Source organism: Bombyx mori, chromosome 5 (genome assembly GCF_030269925.1).
Source record: "Bombyx mori chromosome 5, ASM3026992v2".
NCBI classification, from domain to species: Eukaryota; Metazoa; Arthropoda; class Insecta; order Lepidoptera; family Bombycidae; genus Bombyx; species Bombyx mori.
This window is the reverse complement of record NC_085111.1, coordinates 17,989,007-18,013,498: the sequence shown is the minus strand read 5'-3', so window position 1 is coordinate 18,013,498 and position 24,492 is coordinate 17,989,007. Positions and strand designations below refer to the sequence as shown.

The window sequence follows — 24,492 nt, the reverse complement described above, 5'->3', positions numbered from 1 at the left end:
AAAACTTATTTTACGTAATTTTTTTTTTAGTTTAAGAAAAAATCTAATATAGATTGACTGAACTCTCTGTCATTGAGAAAAAAAGGAGTTCAGTTTTACACAATTCAATAATATTACGTAAAATAATAATTTGTGGAAAATAAAGGATTTAAATGTTGTTGTCTTAATATTGTACAGAAAACGCAATCATGTCTTTTAATATTGTTGAACCAATTTTAGAATACTCCATATCATTATATATGTATGTCTGAATCTAATACCTAATTATAAAATATTTCTAATTTTAATTCTGTGTAAAGAGTTTTTGAACGACTTCTAATGAACAAGACTTCCATTTTGGTTTATACAAGACGATTTGGTCACCTAAGTTACAATAAGAATCGAACAATAAATCAAAGATTTATTATATAAATATTTATTGATATACTAATTTAGTGAAGTAAATTTGCACTCAAAAGTAAATAAGTCAAACACACTATTTTATAAACACTTGTAATGCTTCGGTAGTGTAGAGTATGCGACGCCATTGTTGACAGTGTCGAATTTAAAAAAAAACTTAAATTTGCTCTGTTGAAATGAAAAAGGATATGCGGTTGATTTGTTACTGTCATTAATCGGGATTTAATTTAATCTCAAGAGATGATATGAAACGATTTAAGTTTCGGTATAATGGTGGTTGTTCGCTAATATGAACAGGAAAAGGAGAAAACGAAGCTAAACACTAGGTGATACTAATTAAATTATATTACGAAGATATTAGTTTTTATGATAAACATAAAATCGCGCGCGAATCTTGTCGACTGACGTCAAGTGACGCCTGCGGCCTGCGTGTTCGGGAATTCCGACTACGCCCGAAGCCACCCGAGTGCGCCCGAAGATACCCGAGCGCGACTTGAGTGCACGTGCACTAGTGTTGCACGACAAACCATAATCCTATTTATAAGGTGACCAACTATTTTTTGTTCAAAAAGAGTACACTTTACAAGTATTTCATAGGTGAAAAAAAAGGAAAAAACGTGTAACGGACGTGACGTCAGCTGTCATGCCCTGCCGCCAGCTAAGCCGCCAAGCCATATTAACACGCCCCCTTCCGCCACAGCCACCGCCACCGCCGCCAGCCAAAGCCAACGAAGGGGGGATAGTGTTAATAAAACAAGCCGTGCCAGCCATTTCTACCTACTTTTCTGCATTCTTGCACAAATAAAAGAACTTGTCGTTACGCTGCTGGTTTTTATTGTCACATCATTTGCAACAATCAGAAGTGGCATAAAGAAATGAAACAACGTCATATACACGCTCAGATCTCTCGGTCTTCTGACAAGTTTGAAGAAGATGAAGCTCCTATTCCACCGGCGAGGAAGGTGTTGAAAAATTGCTTCAGAAGGAGGTCCACAAAGCGATACTTGAGCTACAGGATGAAGAACCTAGAACAATCAAATAAAAGGGACTTCGACGTCGTCGGACCAAGAGCGCCTGCCGCCCTGTCCTTCCATCATTCTGGTTCACGTGGAGGGAAACTAGAAGAGCAGCAACGCGGTTACTCCACTGCGGCACTACGAGCTTCACGGCGCTTCACGAGATTCACGGCTACGAGCTTCCTTCTCCCTGCCTGCGACGCTGCTGCGCGGCGAAGACAGCTACATCAAAGTCCTCAACATGGGCTCGGAGACCATCATGTAGCCGCCGGGCGAGGTCCTGCCGAGGGCCAACAGCTGCGAGGAGCCACAGCCAAACAGCCAGGTGTGTTGCATTTCTACTTGCCCTAGCCATGCCATTACAAATATTTCGAGATTTGAGGGTAGAAATTAAAAAAAATTAAAAGGAGCCATTAAATAATAAGGGTCATTCAGATTAAAAAAAATACAGTATAAGCATTGCTTTGCTACGAATACACATGATTTAGGTATTGCCAATTTAGTTCAAATGCAAATTAAGCTTAGTGATCAGCCCGTGTATCGCCACCCTTAAAAACTTTCTCATAATGAACAAACTATTGTTAAATCTAAAGCTAATCAACTTTTAGATGCCAACATGCCGACATTATAAAATAATTGCATCTATGTAGTTACGCTTCACCAGTGATTCTTGTTAAGAAAAAGAACGGCGACAGTAGGCTATGCGTTGATTATCGTGTGTTAAACGCTATCGCGGTAAAATATAGGCATCCACTACCAAACAGGACTTCACGAGTTTAGATTTTGCCCAGGGCTACCATCAATTAAGCATTGTGCCAGACACACAAAACTGCTTTGATTACACCGCAAAGTCATTATTACGAATACACTAGAATTCCTTTTGGTTTAGCAAATGCGCCATCTGTATTCATGCGTTTCTTCTTTTTCTCCACCTTATTCCACTAGGTGGGGTAGTTAAATGCGTTTAATAAATAAAATAATTGAGTCTGTGGGTAGAAAAGAAATGGGTAAAAATAAACGTAGGTCAAATCGAGATACTAGCAATTTTAAACGATTTACCTCTACCCTCAGTTGATATAAAATCAGGTTCAATAATTATTGAGAAAGTACTTGGGAAATTTTATGGTGGAGTATGAGTAAATGCTCATTCTTGGAGAAACAAGTCACTTATTGATGTACGGTTACGGTTACGGTTACGATGTACGGTGTACTTATTGAGGTCATGAAATATCTTCAGACGGTATACAGCCGGGTGCAACAAAAATTGACGGCCGTTTCGCAGTTTCCTGTGCCAAATAATACTCAGTGTGCGATAGTTTATTGGTTATGTTACTATAGAAAGTTTATTCCCAGTTTTGCCGTGATTGCGCGTCCGTTAACTGAGTTAAGAAAAAAAAAAAAGATAAATCATGGGTGTGGGGCCATGAACTTAACGCGAATTTCGAACAACTGAAAAACAGTTTATGTTCCAAACCTATGCTAGCTCTGTATAATCCTATGCTTCTTACAAAAATACGAACCGATGCATGTAACTTTAGCCGGGTTACTAGGAAGGAAGAGTGTGTATCATAGTTAAGAGCTCAAAACCTGGCGGTCGTACAATCGCTTCGTAGGTTCTGTGTTTATGAAGTAGGTAAACATGATATAATAGAAATTGATTGTACTGTGGTTTGTGCTACGCTTACCAAACGCGACATTATACCACGCATTGCGCGATGGTGAGTTTTGAAAGAAGATTATGACATTAGTGTTGAGTATAGACCTGGTGAACGTATGGAACATTTGTAGACGCGCTTAATAGGCATCCTGTTGACATGATGAGCATGAATCGTCTTAAAGTTACTGATTGATTCTGTACTGTGCAATGTCAGGACGAAAAGCTTAGTTCGATTATAAAGCAATCTATACTAACATTATAAAGCTGAAGAGTTTGTTTGTTTGAACGCGCTAGTCTCGAGAACTGCTGGTCCGATTAGAAAAATTCATTCAGTGTTAAATAACCCATTTATTGAGGAAAATTATAGGCTATATAACGCTAAGACCACTAAGACCATCACTGCATCGCGCTAAGACCAATACAAGCGGAGCACCAATAAAGAATGTTTCAAAATCGGGTTATTTTGAGAGCTTCCGGTGCGTGCGCTGCAGAAACGGTTAAAGTTTCGCTAAAATAATGTGACAGAATTGTTCCCCTTTAAAAGACCTAAAAAAAAAAAAAACCGCGATAGCATATAATGTCTATATGTTAAGGTTGGCTCACTATAACGTTTTTTTATGCTAACCAAATTTGTTCTAAAATAAAGCATTATTTGTGAACTATATTCCACGCGGACGAAGTCGCGCTGATGTTAAAGATAATTATGAACTAGTTCGAAAATTTTTTAAGGGAAATAGACTCGCAGTCCCTTCGGCTAAATGGAAAATTGTACAAATGCACTATGACGACATTTGTCACGTGGATCTAAATCATCGTTTAGCTTTGATTAAAAGCCAATATTGGTTTCTTAAAATGACACGCTTTATTAGGAAATACGTGGCAGCATGTCTTTATTGTACACATGAGAAGGATAACTATGTTAAAAAAAAGAAGACCGTCTATATCCGATCTCTAAACCATCTGATACTATGCGCATGGTACAAATATATAACATGATGCCCTTCTGTAGGACATCTAAAGGGCACCAACCAGTACATGATCGTAATGAAAGATGCGTTGTCTAAATTTGTGATAGCTGAACTAACGCGTACTGTAAATTCAATCGGGACCATTCGTCCATTGAAAAATATATTAATAGGGTTTGTCCAGATACCCGAATCACGTGGTGACAAACTATGGGAAAGCTTTTACGAGTAGGCACTTAAAAAAAATATATCAGAAAATAAACAGTTTAGGCATACGTTAAACGGTATTGCTTGTCCGCGCGCTAATTGGCCAGGTTGAACAAACTAAACATACAATTTTATAGTGAAGCTTCAAATAATTTAGTAAACTCCGTCATTTGAGGCACAAACAGCACAAATAAAAGTAGCATCGGCTACAAGCCTTGTGATTTAATCTTTGCGCGCTCTGGTAGGTGAATATGTGATGTTTCGGTTCCTGGTCGCGAACCAGAAACTGTTGACGCACGGCGTAAGATAGCTGCAGCTAGGATAAAACAAGCGAGTACAATAATGACACACATTAATATAAAAAAAAAAAAGCTCATGTTTATAAGAAAAGGCATTTTGTATCGTAGAGACAGGCGCCAACTGGTTAGTAGCGCCGCTAGGATTAATACCAAATTAGACGATTTGTACTCAGGTCTGTATGTAGTAACTAAAGTAGTAGGTAACAATCGCTATCGAATTAGAAGTATATCTAAAAGGTTTACGAAATTATAAAAACTTCACTGGCCTGGTATCAACAGATTCATTAAGGCCCTATAAAAGTATAGCCCATGTGTCCGATAGCGCTAGTAGTTCCGATGAGCAGCTCGAAACTGAAGACCTTATTGATTTATTTGAGAACTAAATGTTTTTGTGTGTTCCCCATTGCGGGAGCAATTGTTGCAGGATGGCCGAATGTAACGGACGTGACGTCAGCTGTCATGCCCTGCCGCCAGCCAAGCCGCCAAGCCATATTAACACGCCCCCTTCCGCCACAGCCACCGCCACCGCCGCCAGCCAAAGCCAACGAAGGGGGGATAGTGTTAATAAAACAAGCCGTGCCAGCCATTTCTACCTACTTTTCTGCATTCTTGCACAAATAAAAGAACTTGTCGTTACGCTGCTGGTTTTTATTGTCACATCATTTGCAACAAACGATAAAAGCTTTATTTTCTTTGTCTAATAATGTAGCCATATCCGAATAAATTTCATTTTGCATATTAAATTTGACTGCTAAGACGGCAGATAATGTTTTTACAGAAAGTTGCGACTTCTCACTGCTCCAATAAACATTCCCTAGTGAAAATACCCTTTCAACAGCAGCATTAGTGCCTGGACAACATAAGGAGATTTCTATTAAAACTTTTAAATTTTCATGTGGGATATGTTCTACTCTAAACTGCAGAAAGATTTCGAAAGAAGAATTTATACAAATTAATACTTTCAGAGTACAGGATTTGAAAAGAGTACGGTTTGCGAAAAAAGAGTACAAAACTCAGTAAATGAGTATAGTTGGTCACCTTACTATTTATGTAGATGCTAGCGGCCGACTCCGGCTCCGCTCGGGTCTTTAACAAAAATTTCAACGATATTTGACGTTGTTTTATTTTTTTAAATAAAAGAACACTTATTACGACACAACTTTAATATTTAGATATATGCCGTCGCGACATTTATTGTAAATAATAATGTGTTCTACAAAGTCGTAGTACATTATTTTATTCTATCATCAATAGTTTTCGCAGGGCACGCGATATAAAGAATATTTTAGGTATTTTTTACACCTTGGAGTGTTGATTACATTATTGGAGTTTTAGTAAGAATCCCTAATTTTTTTCAAAAAAGATTATAGCCTATGTCACTCGGGAATAGTGTAGCTTCCAAACAGTCAAAGAATTTTTCAAATCGGGTTAGTGGTTTCGGAGCCTATTCAATACAAATAAACAAACAAATCTTTCCTCTTTATAATATTAGTACAGATAGGAATACAAGTACGTACAGTTAGGTATTTATACTTAGTAAAAAAAAAACTCACGCCACTGAAATCTCTCGTGTCCTCCCTTAACTCTTCGTGCAGCGCTTCCATTAGCCCTCTGACAGCGAACTTGGTGGCGCAATATGGAACTAAATTCCGTAGTCCAAGGACACCGGCCATCGAAGACATCGCCACGATGTGACCGTGGTTTCGCTCCATCATAGAGGGTAGGAATGCTTGGATCAACTAATGAAAACATTATTAGCTTATATTAAGTACTAGCTGACCCGACAGACTTCGTAGTGCCTCAATTGAGAAATAAAAAACCTAAACTTTTGTATAAAATAAACTTAAAACAAACAAAAGGAATCCGGTCCGACGGGGGACACATCAAAGGAAAAACAAAATTGTTATTTTTATTTAATTCCGAGCATTTTCATATTTAACTACCTTTTAAACCTTCTCTGAACTTCCACAAATAATTCAAGACCAATATTAGCCAAATTGGTTTAGCCGTTCTCGAGTTTTAGCGAGACTAACGAACAGCAATTCATTTTTATATATATAGAAGAAGAAGATAGAAGATAAGTATTATGCTGAGCAATTCCACTCTTATTAGTAACTTCAAGCAAGTGTCTCAAGGGCAGAAGCAATCATTTCGGTACAGTCTATGGACTCCGATGGCCGGATAGCAGCAGGGAAGCCTATCAGTATTAGCTAACATTAAAAAGTAATTTCAAAAATATTCTCGTGTAGTCTCTCACTTCAGCAGGAGAATTAACAAGGAATACACTGAATTATATTATTATGAACTCACCCACAGATGAGCCATGACATTGACATTGAAGGCGGCCCTGATCTCCCCCTCCCCATGCTGCAGCAGCGGCTTGCACGGCATGATGCCGGCGTTGTTCACCAGCATGGTAACGTCGCCTACTTCACGACGGATCTTCTCGGCCAGAGCCTTCACTGCCTCGCTGTCTGTGACGTCACATCTATATAAATGAATCCACAATGAAACTTCACACGGTTACGACAAAACAAAGTCCAGTTATTCTAATATGTACACATTCGTATGTGTGTGCAAAATGTATGGTCGTCTATGGGTTTTTGATTTTATTTTTTTGTTTTAAATGGCAAACGACCTTGCAGGCTGTTAGGATAAGTACGGAAACCTATTGGTATTCAATCATGAAGTTATCCACCTGCATTGTATATCAGCTTTTCCCCCCTACCTATTCGCTGGTAGTTTATGAGGCTATTCTAACGGCCTGACGGGTAGGTAAGCTCACAGGCTGTATCTGAGAGAATTTCCTAACACTAACCCTTTTTTTTTTTTTTTTTTTTTTTTTTTTTTTTTTTTTTTTTTTTTTTTTTTTTTTTTTTTTTTTTTTTTTTTTTTTTTTTTTTTTTTTTTTTTTTTTGGTCAGGAGGAAATCGCCGGACTTCCGCCCTCCACTGGGGATAGAGGGCGGAGCATGTCAGAGTCGAACTGACTAAAACCTCCTGTCGCTCAACAACCAACGTCCAAACCTCGCACGAGACAGAACTCATGAAGAGGCAAAGGGGGGAAAGTGAAGCGTTTAGTGCGGAGCACATCTCTCCCATCACCCTCCCCCTCGGGACGCCGGACTGGCGGTCGTCGGCGCCACGACCACCAGCCCTCTCGGTCGGCAGGCTATCCGAAGCCCGCCTAGATGGCGCCGGTTAGAGTGAGCTATCCTACGGAATACCCCGCTGGACCAGAACCAGCGTGGGTCGAGGATAGCCGGCCTTCCATCACCCGGATGCTCTTGCGTAAAACGCGTGCAGAGCAGCTTGCACGTCGTCTTCTTAGGCCCCCCTCGCCGGTCCCCAGACCGACATGTGAGGGGGGACCCGAAACACTTAGAGGGCCAGGGCTTGGGCGAGGTCCGCCTCCCTGGCCCCCGCTCGACGGCGGCGGGATTGTGCGTCTCTCACGCGCCCCGCCGCCTCCTTCTGCGAGATGGTGCACTCGCAGAAGTCGAGCATCGCCTTCCACGACTCGTCGTCGCCGAGCATCGATGCCACAACACTCGGCAACGACAAGTCGTTTCCTACTTTTGCGACGAGGACACGGCGCCACCCCTCCCACGCGGGGCAGGCGACGAGCGTATGCTCTGCCGTGTCCAAGTCGCAATCACAATGGTGGCACTCTGCCGTCGGCTCGGCTCTGATCCGGTGCAGGAACTCACCGAAGCAACCATGCCCAGTGAGCACCTGCGTGAGCCGGAAAGTGAGGCGTCCTCTGTCACGATTCACCCAATCCACAAGGACCGGGCGAATCGCCTCGACGGTCCTACGACCGGCCGAAGGATCAGCCAGCCGCCTGGACCATGACTCCAGCACGGACCGCCGAGATTGGGCCCTCCGCGCTCTGACCACACTGTGGCTGGGACGCGCCACGCCCCGGGCGCGAAGGTCAGCCCGCCACTGATAGTCAGCGGCGAGCGCCTCCGCTTCCAGAGCCCAAGGCGGCGTCCCAGCCAGTACACACGCCGCCTCAAAGGAGATGGTGCGATAACCACGGATGACCCTGACCGCGATGGTGCGTTGCGGCCGTTGCAGCAGCTTCGCCACCCCCGCGGCCAGGGACTGGCCCCACACAGGCGCCCCGTATAGGGCCATTGATCGCACCACCCCCGTATAAAGACGGCGCGTCACCTGGTCAGGCCCCCCGACGTTGGGCAGAAGCCGGCTTAACGCGCCGGCCACCCCCAACAAACGAGGGACCAGGTGCTGAAAGTGAGCACGGAAGGTCCAACGACTGTCCAGAATGAGGCCGAGGTACTTCAACTGCACCCCGACCCCAATCCGGACGCCTCCAACCACGATATGGGCATCGACAGGTGGCACTCTCCGGGGCCTGTGGAACCACATGGCCTCGGATTTACTGAGTGCCACGTCGAGGCCCAATCTCCTGATTTTGCCGACGACATGCGCCACCCCAGCGGTAGCAAGACGGGCAGACTCAGCAAAACTCCCCCCCCGGGCCACGACCAACGTGTCGTCTGCGTAACAGATTACGCTTAGGCCCGGGAGGAGGGCACCCCTCAGTACCCAGTCATACCCGATATTCCACAAAAGGGGGCCGAGCACCGACCCCTGTGGAACACCGCGCACGACCGGGAACCGGTGCACGATCCCACCGTGTCCGGTACACGTGACCGATCTGTCCTCCAAGTAGGAACCCACCAGCCGGCGAAGGTAGGGGGGCACTCCGTGCCGTTCCAGCGCCCCCCCTATCACGGACCAGGGCAGGGTGTTAAACGCATTGGCGATGTCGAGAGACACCGCCAAAGCCACCCCACCCCTGGAGACGGCCTCCTCCGAGAGGGCCCGCACGCGAAGGATCGCGTCTACCGTTGAGCGGCCCTCTCGGAAGCCATACTGCTCCGCCGACAGATCGGGTCCCACCCTGACCAGATGCTGGATGATGCGGGCTGCCAGAATGCGTTCCAGCAGCTTGCCCACCTCATCCAGCAACACGATGGGACGGTACCCGGCGGCACTATCCGCCGGGCGCCCCTCCTTTCTCAACAGCACGAGTCTGCCCGTCCTCCACGATGAAGGAAACCGTCCCGACTCGAGGCAGGAGTTGTAAAGCCTCAAGAGTCGGTCCCCCAGGGCACCAAGAGCCAAGGCCCAAACCCGGCCATGGACGCCATCCGGACCGGGTGCAGTGTCCTTCGCGCACATTTTGCGCACGGCCACACGGAGCTCCGCCCCCGTTATATGGGGCACCTCGTCAGGGACTTCGCCGTCGTATTCCGGCGGCGAGTCCATAGCGGGAGCGACAAATCCCTCCCGCTCCTGCGGGAACAGCGTCGAGACGATGTCCCGCAGCTGCTGAGGCTGGAGACGCTCCGTGATCGGGGGGGCCCATGGGCGCATTTTATTGCGCACCATATGATAGGGCCGCCCCCACGGATCCTCATCCAGCGTCTCCAGGAGACCCTCCATGTGTTGATCCTTGGCTCTTCTGATGGCCAGCTGCAGTGCCCTCTGCGCGACGCGAAATACGGCGTGCAGCCGGGCCTCTGCCGCCGCGAACGCAACTGGATCGTTGCGCCGCGGCAGGCGGCGGCGGCGATGCCTGGCGCACTCGCGCCTCGCCCGAACGCACTCCACGCGGAGTTGCGCAATTTCGGGCGACCACCAGTACGCCTGGCGATTAGGAAGTCGAGGGCCGATCCGGGGCATCGACACATCACAGATGCGACGCATCGTGTCCCGAAACCACCCTGCCTCGCCCTCGACCTCGACCGGGTGTGGACGCATGGGCGCCCACGCCGCCACTGTAGAGGCTTCCATCAGGAGCTCCTTATTCAGGCGCTTCAGTGCCCACTTGGGGAATGACCGGGACGCACCACGGGGGTGATCCCCGAGGGCGTCCGCGACTGTGGAGCGGGCGGAGAGATCAAACCGAATATATCGGTGATCTGACAACGTCTCCGCCCCCTCCAAAACCCTCCAGTCGCGGATACGGCGCGCGATGGCCGGGCTCGCGAACGTAACGTCCACAATAGACTCGCCCTGCCACCGCACGCACGTTGCAACCGACCCTCTATTCAACAAACAAAGGCCGGCCGCGTTCGCCCACCTCTCCAGTAGCCTACCACGAGCGTCCGAGCGGGGGGAGCCCCATGCGATAGACTTCGCATTGAGGTCCCCCGCGAGAATCACTGGACGAGGAGCGAGGCGGCGAGCAATCGCCCCGATCCCGCCCAGGAAATGCCCGAACTCGACGGTAGGCCTGTTCGGAGAGAAGTACGCCCCGATCACGACGGTCCCTTCCAGCTGCACCGCGACGAACCCTTGACCCCTGGTCACCATCGCCAGGGGGGGGATCGCCGCGTCTCTTCTTATGACTATGGCCGCCAGGCCGCCGTCGTCCCCAAACCAGCAATCATTTGCTGGGGGAACGAAGTACGGCTCGGCGACCACAGCCACATCTATGGACCACTCCGCCATGCTCTGAGACAGCATGTCCTGAGCTCTGGCGGAGTGGTTCAGGTTTCCTTGGAGGAAGCGATAGGTGCGGTCCATTACTGTTGGACCACATCCATCGCCCCCTCCCCTTCACCACTGCCCCCGCCCTCCGGCACCAGCGCCGCAGCGGGGATTACAGTGTTGGCCAGTGCTCCTCTGGCCAACCTTCTCTTTTGCCGGCGCTTCGATTTTCGGCGCCGGTTGCGTTCGGTATTATTACCGGACGGGAAACACGCCTTGCCTCCCGCCCGGTGGCTTGCCCTGCGTCCGGCTGCAGCGCACAGAGCGCAATACGGGGCGGCCGTGCAGGACGCAGCTTTATGGCCCGGCTGGCCGCAGCGGAAACACAAACCGCTGCGGTCAACTGAGCTGGTGCACCTAGCGAGTCCGTGCCCCGTGCTGAAGCACCGGAGGCATCGCCAGGCACGTGGTTCTTGGAGACGCACGTGGGCCGCTATCCAGCCCACGCGCAGTCTCCCCGGATCCCCCGTCGATCTTCCCGGTGGAGGAGTGGCCAAGGAAGTGGCCGCCTCCACAGGGCAGCGCGCCCAAGCTGACCTGGCCCCGGAGTACCCTGAGCGAAGTTCGCCCACGGTCACGCTCTCTGGGGCACATCTCCCCTGGGCCGCTATCGCAGCTACCACCTCCTCCTTGGTGGCGCAGTCGTCCAGGCCGGTGATCCTAATCTCGGCCATCCTCACCGGCCTGTGCACACGCACCTCTTCCTCCGGCAACGCCACGCGGAGCGTCGCCACTAGTTTGTCCGCGATGCCAGAACTATCGGCACCGGGACACTCCAATAGCTTCGCCCCATTGGCTGTGTGCCGGAAGCGGAGGCCCTCCTCTGCCCCGATTTCTTCCAAGCTTACGGCCGCGCGCGCCCGGGCCATAACCTCATTATACGTGAGGCCCTTTTCGATGGCGGCCGGCAGCAACGTCACTACAACGGCAGCCGACCCCGCTGCGCGCGGCTTCTTCTTCTTGTTATTGGTCTTGCTAGCGGCCGGTGCTCGACCCTCGCGGGGAGCAGCCACGGCCGCCAGCGCTGTGTTTCGGGTAACAGCAGTCGGCGCTCGACCCCCTTGGGGAGCTGCCAGAGCTGCTGTCTGTCGCAATCTTTTGGTGCCCCGCTTCACCACTTCCGTCCAGCCCTCGTCCATGCTTGACGGGGGGGGAGGAAGGACACGGGGCTGAGGTTGGAATCGCGGGGCAGGATTCTGGGCGCCCGCACCTCTGTTATGCTGATTCCGGCTTCCACGTCGTGCCACCCTCGCGGATGGGGTAGAAGTGGAGGTCGGCTGGGTGGCCTGGTCCCGCGGGGCGGTCGCGGCTGTTGGTACAGGGACGCAATCTCTGGAACCAATCGACGAGCGGAGCATCTCCTCAAGGCCAGCCAAGTGTTTGCCGACCTCAACCGCCACCGCCCGCGAGATACAGGCCATCATTTCCTGTCTGCTTGGGAGGGCGTGATCCACTCCCCCCATTTCAGCAGCCATGTTATAAGGCCTCTGCGACCCTGCAGCACGTGGGGGCGAAAGAGGCGGCTCCGAAGACCTGGGCCGTGGCAGCGCCGGCCACTCGTCTACCATTCTCGCCAGCGGCGAGCGGATGTCCTCAGTCCTTAACCTTCCTGCCTGTATGGATGCAGGGGCGGCCGATATCCGGGAAGGCGGCGCAGGCCTTAACTCAACCCTCCGAGGGGGGCGAGGGAGCGCGGGAGTAGGCACGCGCGGAACAGGGGCCACAGAAGTGGGCGCTGGCATGAGCGCCGCCACACTCATCCCAGCCCGCGAAGGCGCGCTGGTGTCCATCTTCCTCACGGGTGGCTCAGAGCGTGCCGGCGCAGGCATCGGCGACAAGGGAGTCCCCTCTCGCAAGGCTGGGGAGTCCCCCAGAATGCGACTCTCCCTGGAGTCAAGCTGCGCTACGAGTTTGGACATGGTAGGGATCAGCTTCGTCCTAACCATAGCGGCTCCCTCCCGGAGCCTCTTCCGGTAGCTGCTGCCTGGCTCGGCGCCCTTGGCAGCCACGGTCGACAGCAACTTAGCCAGATTGACCAGGGCATGGTCGAGGTCGCGGAATGCCTCGTCCCCGCTAGCCAGGGACGCGGCCGACGTCGACATCGACTCCACCGACGTCGCCGGTGACACTGCGCCCCTCCTCCTCACTGGTGCCCACTGGGGTGCGGGCATCGTGTCTTTCGACGCGGCAGGCCCCGAAATCACCGGAGCCACCTCCTCGACGGCCATGGTCTTTTCCGGCACCTCGGTGCTGGAGGATGACGCACCGCCGTCGTCGGAAGCTGCTACGGGGATCTTCCTTCGGCCTCTCTTTTTCCCCGCCGATGGTTTGGTGGGGTTCATCGCAACCGATTCGCTGGCGAGCGCAGAGCGCATCGAGCCGGCGATCAGGGAGCGCATCGGTTCGACGGGAATTCCGCTGCCCGTCGCACAGCCTCCTTCATCTTGGCAATTGTTGCCCCCCCCAGAATACGTGGGGCAGCGTGCTTCCACCGAGGTGGAAGCACGGAGGGATTCTCCGCCCGACTCGCAGGCGGTACCCTCCTGGGGTACTAACTTTTCACAATTGGCCATCATCATTTGATCCTTTTTTATTAACCAGGGGTTTGGTCCCCTGGGATCTACGACACCCTCGGGACTGGAAACCCTCCAGCCATACATCCCATCGCCGGGTGTCGAGCTTGAGATTGGGGCATTTTTGAAGAGGTTTGCGTCCTCGCAGCTCCGACCAGTAAAGGCAGGAGCCCCCGTTCCCCATGACTGGGGTTTACGGTTTGGCCGACGGTGGCCGAGGCCTGTCCGTCGCCCACAACGCGGTGTGGAGCCACGCCGGCGAGCCGGTACCTCCCATATCTGGAAGGCTTTCCCCTGTAACCGAAGCCGGGGACATGGCAACCCGCAGCCGGAAGACACAAAAGTGCCGCCGGCTCATCAGGCTCCCGAGAGCCAACCCCTCATCCCCTGAATGCCTCCCTTTGCCAGTGCAAAGGGCGTGGGGAGAGAGTCCCTCGCTCTCTCTCAAGGAGCACCCGTGAATACGGAAGCAGCCAAGGAGAGCTGGGCGCAGTTCTCTTGGTCGCGGCGTCCCACACAGATTCCTCTGCACGCGATTTTAGGGACGCACGCTTAAGCCCCACCGCCACGACAAGGCGGAACTACATTCGGTGGGGAACACTAACCCTAGCAATCCTTCGCAGAATCTATCACCGGATCGGAATCGCGACCCACTGAGAAGATCCGGCGAGAAACTCAGTGGGCTGTGTCTGTGGGTTAATTTACTTGCCGAGTCCTTCATCGCAATGCCTGAGATACCTCAAAGCACCGTTAGTGGATCGGGAGGATCCGAAATGGCTTGTTTAGGGCGACGTCGACAGTTTACTATTCAGTTCACAGGATCTGAAATGTAGTTACCGGCAGCCACGACGCGAGGGCTTTCGTGCCGTGTCGCTTTCTCGAAATAGGGTGGTGCAAAGATGAATTGAGAGTAGATGAGATGTATGTATTGTCGTAATAGCTTTTTTTATTGCCCTTGTAGGCTTACGAGCACACGGCCCACCTGATGGTGAGTGGTTACCGTCGCCAACGGAGTTCAGCAATGCCTGGGGCAGATTCAATATGCTGCCTACCGTTAAGCACTCCACAAGCGTCGTTTGAAGAGTAACATGTTATAGGGCTCAGGAAACACTGTAGAGAGAGCCTCATCCCAAAGCCGGGTATCCACATTTACCACATCGTTTTTTCCACACGATCCACATCATTTTTAATTGAATATATAATCACATAGTTCGTATATACCTAGTTTTGCAATAAATACTGTTACAACTAAAAATTAAAAAAAATCTATTGTAAATAACATTTATTACTTTTACAGTGTGTTAGTTTAATAAATAAATATAAAACAATTTAAAGTATAAAAAGCTTTTTGTTAAAATGTTGCTCAATTGTAAAAAATTTCTCATCCGTAAACAAAATTTTTCTATGACCTCCCTTTGCGTACCGCTTCAGTAGTTGTTTCGATTTTACAACCCTGTTCTCTTTTAAATTATTAGTTAAGAAATGGCCAGTACGTCTCTTATAGGCTGCAAGTCCTAAGTCATCTTTTAAAATACGCGACATGGTTCTAGGTGCTATCTTCATCTCCCGAGATAAAATCTTTTGCCTTCGGACAGGATTTCTTCGAATTTTTTCCCTTACTGCTTTGACCTCCTTTTTCGTACGAACACTACGTGGACGGCCAGATCTTTTTCTGTCACAAACAGAGGAGGTTTCATTGCACCTATTAATAGCCCGGTACACAAATATTTTACTAATACCAAGCGTATGGAGAGTTTTAAAAATTGCATTTGGCTCCATACCTACTTTGTGTAATGCAATCACAGCGATTCGGTTCTCTTTATCACCCCGCTCTATTTTAATATCGCAAAATATTGTACAATGTATTGGCGCCAAAATGAGAAAACTCAATGAGCAATCATATAAAAATGACAGATTCCAAATTCAAATGTAATATTTTGTTTATTTTTAATTGTAACAGTATTTATGGCCAGACTAAGTATAATATATCTGTTCGACCAGTTTTAATGGAGTCTTAAAATAAGAACGTACTCGAACCGATACGCTTTTCCTTTCTGCTCCTTGATGAGGTCCACGGTCTCCTGATTGGTTTTCTGGTTGATATCCACACAGACTATCACGCCTCCGAGCTTGGCAAACCTCATCGCTGTCTCCCTACCCATGCCGTGGCCTGTGCCGGTAATCTAGAGTAAAAAAAAGAAATTATATTTGGATTTAGTTTAAAGGTATGTTGTGCTTCTGTAAATGTTAAGCAATAATAAGAAGTAAGAAAAAAATATTTTATTGTAAAAAAAGCGTGGCGTGCTTTTCAGGATGTTATCAAAATAACCCTTCTACTCATATCTGTTCATAAAATATTTATAACTACTGGTACCATGCACCCCACGCTTTTTTTTTTTAATTATTTTTCTTACACTAATAATCTAAAAAAACGTATTTTGTTAGTTTTTTAAACTATTATTTATTTCGAATTTTTTAGTTGAATTTCAATACTTTCAATTTTTTATTTTATTTTGATTTGTCTTCGGTCCTTAATAAGTATACCAAATTTCAAGTTAATCCAATGTTTTGAAGGGGGTCAAAATCATGTTCAAAGATTCCGTTACAAACACACATGAAGCTAATAAAAGCGTATTAAAAATGAATATATAGTGACCAACGAAATATGATTTGCATAAAATAAAAAGAATAATAGAGAGATATATGATAGTATTTTTCAATGTTTGTTATTAAGCTATATATTTGTATATAGCGCATCTGTTTACACACTTCGTATGAAGAAGTCGATTGAAAATATGGCGCTAAAGCGGTTTTCTGTTTTCTTAATGTCAGAATATTATTTGCGCAAGTTTGTACGAGACGTGTTATTGTTAATTAATACAAAGGAGTAAGAGCAACACAAAGGACACCTTCCAAACTGTTGACTTCGAGTCTACAGAGGGTCTGCTTATAGACGCAGACGCTTATATACCTCCCGAACCCCGAACTTCGTTGGCAATCCGTATACATTTTAAATTTTAAGTCACTAATATATAAATAGTAAATATAAATAGTAATATATATAGTAGTAATAGAGTAACGGTAACATACGAGACAAGAACATATTTATCTACAATCGAAAACAAAATTTGCTCATACAACAAACATCGATCGCGCCCAGGCAAAGTAGTAAAATGACTTATTAATACGTATTTAAAGTCGCTAATTGCTCATGTCACAGAATCGAGCACTTTAGCCATTTTTTTACTGGTAGTAGGACCTCTTGTGAGTCTGCACGGGTAGGTACCACAACCCTGCCTATTTCTGCGGTGAGGCAGTAATGCGTTTCGGTTTGAAGGGTGGGGCAGCCGTTGTAACTATACTGAGACCTTAGAACTTATATCTCAAGGTGGGTGACGGCATTTACGTTGTAGATGTCTATAGGCTTCGGTAACCACTTAACATCAGGTGAGCCGTGAGCTTGTTCCCCTCATCTAAACAATAAAAAAAAACTTATGAGATACTATTCAGTTTCTGAACGTCAAAATGTCAGCGAGCGACGTCCGCCATGACACTATTTCTCCTTCAAATCCAGCCGCCGCGCCATGAGCGACGCATCGGTTTTATATTATGTCTTTAATTTGTCATGTAAGGACAAATAAAATATTTCAAAACAATAAATACAGTCCACGCTCATTTACCACAACGCAAGAAATACCCTCATGCGCACACCGATAATTATCAATCAATGGCTACCGACGATAAACGAGGACAAATGACCATCTATATTTTTTTAATACCAGATATTACGTACCTAAGAATTATTTCAATCACCTTAAATAGCTGCATCTAAGCCTTTTACATGTAAATTGAGATCCTTGGTCGTATATTGGGCAGTATAAGATTAATAATTAATTAGGAGTGGGATTTACACTTTCTGGGCCCTTAGACAAGTCCTTATACTTAGTCCGGTTTCGTGTTAACCGTAGTAGGGAATTGTATACCGCTGATGGTACATTTTAATAGCATAAATGTGGGTGAACGATTTCAAGACCTAACTGGCATTAAGTGGCTACCAGTCTGCTTAGTGTTTTTTTTAACGTTCTCGATAGCGTAAAAGTTAACTCAAATTAAACGAAAAAACTATCAACATGGATCCTTCCATTCTCCATGAGACATGAGGTCTGAATCTTTTTAATTTTAAATTAGAAATAGAATTTACCTTCTAATTATTGCAAAGCAACTGTGAATTTTTTTACTTAAGATCTACAATCTGTGTTGTTTTTTTGTCTGGTTTTAATATTAATTACTCACAAGGATAATCTCTCCATTGACACTCTTCGGCTCGGGGGGCACTACCAGCAGGTACATAGCATGGAACCAGGTGAGAACCATCTTGATATAGAGGGTCACGATCTCCAGAGTCAGCATCACTGCTTGGTACACCTTCATCACTATGCCTTGCTCATCAGTCCTGGAGACAAATAACAAAGACTTTTTACGAGTAGGTATCAAAGTGCAAATCAGCCTAGGTAATTTAGTTTGTTGAAAAGACCTATTAGCTTAGACTAGTGGCCCAGCAGTAGTCGAGATTCGACTACAATTAATTGAAATTATAAGCTTATTATTATGGTTCTAATAATAATTCTAATTGTATTCGTCAAAACTGCACTATAGATCAATAATATTAAAGACAAACAATATTAATCTATTTTCAATTCGACCACAGACTTTAAACAATAACAAAAGTTTTCCAATTGACAGTAAACAAAGAGTATAGTTTTATGTATGGGTGTGTGTCAAATACATGGTAGTGTGTGTAATGTTTTCTTTATTGATTTAATGTATCTTTTATGCATTATTTAAAAAAAATATTAGCATTATGCACTCCTTCTCTATATTCTCTATAAGTGTGGAAAATTTCATACTCCTCCGTCCGCACAATTTTCGTAAAAAGGGAAACAAAGTTTTTGCTTCACGTATTAATATATAGATTACGTTGATGGCATTATACTTTAAATAATTGAGATGACATCTGTCATGTACATATTTGTCGATTTGTCAATGTTTTCATTGATGATCACTTTGTTAATGCAACTAAATAAATAAGTAAAATAAATACCAGACACTTGCCCTGAAGTGCTAACAACAGATTTTCATTCATGTCAGACTTTATTATAGACTTTATTATTTAAAACTCGCATTCTGATCAGTCCACTATTTTCGGAGCAAGGATTCCGCAAACTGCTCCACAAATAGTCAACTGACTAACACTCGGCGGATTAAACATATATTGCGCCATAAAAAAATAGACTGGCCCAGACAAAAATTCCCCGTCGCGCTAATATCTGCATAACTCAATAGAGCACCTTACATGATACCGTTCGTTATGATTACCTCATCGGTCTTGCGACGATTGACTCTTTGACAAATATACAAAGGGGCCGATGAAGACAAAACGTTGTGACCACGGGCTTTAACAACAGAATTTGGAACGCCTCAATCTTCACCTATGACACTTCGCCCACACATAAAGTCCGTCCGCGTTTATCCTTGGCAGACTTGACCCCATGATCTGCAAGCCGAGAAAAATGTCCCTTCGTAACAAGGTGACACTTTACAAAATTTGCATGGCGCTTATTATTACATTCGCGGCTGAGCCCGAGCTCCCTCATCTGCTGAAAATGGAAAGGCCGAAGGACTTATAACCTTGTAATCCTCCCAATCTAAAAAAAAATCATCGTAGCGAGTTATCTTAAGGGGGCCTGGTTCTAACCCAGTGGGGTATCCCCGGACACAAGTTTCACCGCCTAGGCGGCCTGGCTAGGCTGGCGTAATAAGACGGCCGACGTTCCAGAGCGTTCGTTTCGCCTCGAAGGCTCCAGCGGCCCCTTACCCCACCCAGGTTCTGTCTTCGGGAGAGATCAAACGCTTGGGCGAGGGGACAGGAAAGTCATCTAGTGGGTAGAACCCTAAATGACTGCTCCGAATATCTGTGGACCATCCAGTACCACATACACCCCTTACGCTCCCGAGGCGCGGAGACCTCGCAGAAGGTTCGGCCCCGGTCCAAAAAAAGGTATACGTATAATACGCACGATATAAGAACTGAAATAACTTTAAGTCAACACTACCCGTCCCTTATCCTATCGTTCTGTCTTCTAGAGCCACAGAGAAGTGCAATACTAATATACCAGGAACACATAATAGATCACGTCAAATCTTCCATTATCACATCAAACATAGAATTCAAGATCAAAATAAATTTACTTCCATTTATTTTTTTGTGTGGGCGCCGCACACGAATTCTTCGTGTCACAGGTACATAAGTAAGTACCATCACAATAATTCGTAAACCAAATATTAACTCATTTGAGAAACGATATGTACCAGAAATGTACGCGCTAATATTTTTCAAATGTAAAGAACGGTTCACTTATTCGAAAAAATATTTTTTTTTTATTCATGCAAAAGTAAACTGTAGAGACAAACTTCTTAAATAATTCTATTTACGTTTGATGTATCCTTACTTTTTGGCTGAATAGATGTTTCTGGATATCACAGAGGAATTGTGGCAATCGATACTTTAAGTATCATCGTCCTTATAGTTTTCTATCTATGAGTTCAGTATAAGAAAACATAACAATTATTTAATATAATCTTGTATTATTATAATTACATTACATATAATTACATACGCTGCAGTGGCATTGGATCCGCCACACATTAACAAAGATCTATACCTATTCAAGAGTCACTGACCTAGAAAGTGTCTGGCTAAAGGAAGAGAGGCCGTGCAACAACTTGGGGTTGCTCAGTAGAGCAAGAACTGAGCGTCTTGGGCATGACGTAGGAGGAGCTAGAACAGACTGCCCAAGACAAAATGGAAGAATTTGATTCGAGCCCAATACCCCAGCAGAGGGTAATAGGAAAGAAAGAAGAAGAAGATTACAATTACAAACTGGCCGCTACTTAGCAGCCAGTTTGTAATTATTACAATATTTACAAACTGGCAAACAAAAAAATATTTACAATATTTATAACAGATACAATAAGAACGAAAACATTATATATTATAGTTTTCTTATAAGTAATTTACATTATATTTTATGATTAAGTTTTATTTTTATTGTTTGCAAAACGAGTAAAAACAAAAGCGAACAACAAAATGTTGTTGCGTGAACTGTAAATAAATTGGAGTGACGCAATCCGACCTCGAACTTGAAACAGACTTGACCCGGTTACGACAACCGCACCGGTTGCTACAACGTTACGTTTATAAAAACCGGTTCTTCGCTTTCGTAACCGGCAGATCTATTTCATTGGTTAATCATCTCGGCCCGAAGATTGTTACTGGAATGCATGTGTGTAACGAATTATGGACGTAACAAAACGAAAACCAAATATGCAGTAGCTCATAAATAAGTCATTTAACAGCTTCAACATAGATCAAGTCTGAGGCAAGAGAGTTGAAATAAATAACATTGCTGTTAATTTGATTTTTGTATTAGTGTTCTGTGTTACACGATTCTAAATTTCCCACGTGGCTGATGTATAATAAAAATAAATAAAATAAAAAGCTTTTTATTTCTTTTTATTATACATCAGCCACGTAAAATAAAATAAAAAGCTTTTTATTTCATCCTAAAATACAAAGTAAATAGGTATTTAATAATTATAATTTTCTTCACTACTGTTTTGGCAGGAATCCATTAAGCATGGTGAAGGCCTCATCCAAGTCCTTCCATTTGGTTCTATTTTGGGCTACCTGTATCCAACGAGGGCCAGCAATAGCTTTAATATCGTCCTCCCATTTTGATATCGGGCGACCCTTTTTTCTTTTCCCTTGTGGCCCTTCTCATGCAGTTATTCTTGCAGTCCATCTCTGGTCCTTAGTCTTGCTACATGACCAGCCCACTTCCACTTCAAGTTTCTGACATACTCAAGAGCATCTATAGATTTTGTTTTTTCTCTAATTTTTGTACGGTGATTTTTCTGTGCAGAAATTGGTCTCTGCGCCCAGATGAAAACACCCGATAAGTGGGTTAGAAGCTACTAATACTGATTCAGAAACGAAAAATGTAAGCATACGAAGACATTCGATAAATAGTAGAAATAAATGTAGACTTGTTCATCCTTCGATTCACAGAAAATTAATAACTGGTTCCTCGGTCAGGATATAATTAATAAAAAAAAAAAACGCTGTTCTGCACTTTAACAGTTTCTACATTAAAAATACCTCATTAGTGATGTCGTTTATTTTACAGTCAGATAATGATTGAAAAATGGGGTGGCGCAGTAGGTAGAACCCCTGATTTTTGGGTCGAGTGTCGCGGGTTCGATTCCCACATCCGGCAATCGTATAACGAACAAGTTAATCCTTTGGCCTGTATTTATATGTATATATTTAAACGTGTTAATATATCAGTCGTCTGATTTCCACAATTTAGGTAATCGTAGTTTGGAGCTAGATGTGTGATATCATCATCATCATCATCATCATCATCATCATCATCATCAACAGCCCACAGTCGTCCACTGCTGGACATAGGCCTCTCCCAATCCACACCACTGAGCCCGGTCTGCGGCTCTCCTCATCCACTTCTTGTCCTCATTTATTTATTGTTTCAATATGTACGAAGTGCAGTTATATGATGATGCTAACTCGCTCGCAAGCAGTTTTATTCGGGTAAAAAACCCTTTCTTATAGTGTCTCAATACTGAGAGCATCGCAATTACACATGATCTATCATAATTCGCAACAGGCCCAGCCTCCCACGGATCTCCGTTGCGACAAATCAATGCGCAACTGACGTGTTGTAAACATTGCCCGATGTTTGGCAACTGTCGATGCTGACATCTCGATTGCTATAGTTACATTGAACTTTGAGATTTGAATGTTCATTAGATCTATTCCCATTCTTCTGTTCTGTGGAACACGTAGTTTTGTCTCATCGTCTCGACCTCGGAACTCAATAACTATTTTCCTATGTACTATCCTAATTGGAATGACTGAATACAAAAAAAATATCTAAGGGCCGAAAATCTACGAACACAGGTATAAGTCGTAGTAGCCTAAAGGTCGTACAAGGTGTTTTTTTTTGTGAAGGAATGATTACTAGTGGCCCTAAGGGCTTTCCAGTTTCATTAGGGCTGGTGGGCGAGCAAGCGCACAGCCAGGAGGGGCGGGACCTGAGCGCTCCAAAGGAGACCTAACAACTCAAGAGGAGCTGCTTCGCGAATGAATCTACTACCGGATCGGAATCGCGACCTGCTGAGAAGATCTAGCGAGAAACTTAGCGGGACGAGAAGTATTGATAATATGCGATGTGACTACAAGTTTACCGATGTTAAAGTCCAGGCAGGCTTGTATCTATTTTCTGAAGAACGGCCCTAGCATGGGACTTCAGATGACTTTCACGATGAAGGAAAACCTGTGCAGTATTTAGCTAGTCTAAAAAAGTAGCCTAAGCTACTCCTTATATCATCAGTGAAAATCTCATCAAAATCGGTCCAGCCGTTCCAGAGATTAGCCGGAACAAACAGACAGACAGACAAAAATTGTAAAAAATGTTATTTTGGTGTATGTACTGCATATTATTATATATTAATATGCATGTAGTAAAAGCCGGATATTTCAATATTACAAACAGACACTCCAATTTTATATATATGTATAGATATTTTATTCTCGCAATTACAATTTTACTTTATTATTTCTGACGTTTCAAACATTCCATGGGTTTCGTGATGACCGAAGACTATGGCTACTGTTTTCTACTAATTAGTTTCCTACTTGTTTGCATCCTGCGGAAGAAGCTGCTTAGCTAGCAAGGTTGGTTGATGGTTGCACCGAAATCACGACCACGACCGTCACTGATTGCTGTCATAACTACTCCACTAGTATTTGTACTGGGTGGTGGTGGTTCCGCAGTGTATGATGCCACCAATTTTTTTTTATTTTAGTTGCAACCGTGTTCTGGTGTGCAGGATAGCTGTTGCACTATTAGGACTTGTACCATTTATCTCTAGGCTGCGTAGCCATGGCCCCCATTGTCATGAAAATATAAAGAACATCTACCAGCGGTGCTTAAGGTAAGCCATTTTAATTGAGGATACCACTTTACGTAAATAGGAAGCAGTCACCGCAACGGGAATGTCATTGTAGGCTTTTCTTTTCGGCCAGGATGCCGAACTTTATACGAGGTGTCTGCGCCTTGGGATCACGTGAGATATGTGGAACTTGACGGTCAGCAGATGTTGGGAGCAGACCATGAGTCCAAGGATGTTTTAGGGTACTACCCACCAAACGACTCCTCATGCATTATCTCACCCGGCATCAGAAGCCAAACAGAGCAGGGTTCTCAACACTACAACCAGACACGGGGCCTCACTCCTAGGACGCCTAACTCACGGATGGCTGAGGCGAATCCTACCCTTCAAATGCAAGGTCCTATGCGGCATTTCATGGCGTCACCACCAAGGTTAACTAACGTCAAAACTAGGTCAGATATTAGATACGAGAGCACTGTTACCCAATGATGATAGAGAAGTTGTGGCAGGAGCGGAGGCAGACTTCTTACAACAACATAATACTCACTCCAAAAAGAAGAGGTTCTTCTTCCTTCCACCTTCAGTCACGACGGACACGTCCAACCACATCACTGGGAGTCCGATTGTTTATATCACTTCCGTACAAAAGTGTAACATAAGACTTCCCGATTGATTATAAGGTAACAGATAATATCGTTTTTCTATTTATTGTATTTTGAATTGAATTGAAATTTAATTGAATTCAATTATCGAATTCCGAGCACGTATCGCTGTGATGTGAACTAAACGTGTAAGAAGCAGCTATGGTTGAAAACTA

General features: G+C 45.4%; 2 protein-coding genes across 2 annotated transcripts in view; one reads left to right on the top strand and one right to left on the bottom strand.

Moving 5' to 3' along the window:
- The window catches only part of LOC101739674 (short-chain dehydrogenase/reductase family 16C member 6), a 50,140-nt gene that overhangs the window by 6,004 nt on the left and 19,644 nt on the right, over nucleotides 1–24,492 (bottom strand). Inside the window, exons 3-6 of the mRNA XM_012688457.4 lie at nucleotides 17,937–18,096; nucleotides 15,675–15,826; nucleotides 6,854–7,031; nucleotides 6,097–6,282 (exon numbers count right to left, since the gene is read on the bottom strand). Coding sequence (XP_012543911.1) covers nucleotides 6,097–6,282; nucleotides 6,854–7,031; nucleotides 15,675–15,826; nucleotides 17,937–18,096 — 676 coding nt within the window. The remainder of the gene's footprint in view (nucleotides 1–6,096; nucleotides 6,283–6,853; nucleotides 7,032–15,674; nucleotides 15,827–17,936; nucleotides 18,097–24,492) is intronic.
- Nucleotides 1,040–5,179, top strand: LOC134198965 (uncharacterized). Its single transcript, XM_062668834.1, has 2 exons — nucleotides 1,040–1,740; nucleotides 4,968–5,179. Exons 1-2 carry the CDS (start codon nucleotides 1,275–1,277, stop codon nucleotides 5,162–5,164), a joined length of 663 nt encoding a protein of 220 aa, XP_062524818.1. The 5' UTR covers nucleotides 1,040–1,274; the 3' UTR covers nucleotides 5,165–5,179.

Bases quoted from the DNA above. Each gene is read 5' to 3' on its own strand.
- LOC134198965 (XM_062668834.1), top strand. From the start codon at position 1,275: ATGAAACAACGTCATATACACGCTCAGATCTCTCGGTCTTCTGACAAG. The intron at 1,741-4,967 runs GTGTGTTGCATT...CAATTGTTGCAG, and splicing joins AGCCACAGCCAAACAGCCAG to GATGGCCGAATGTAACGGAC.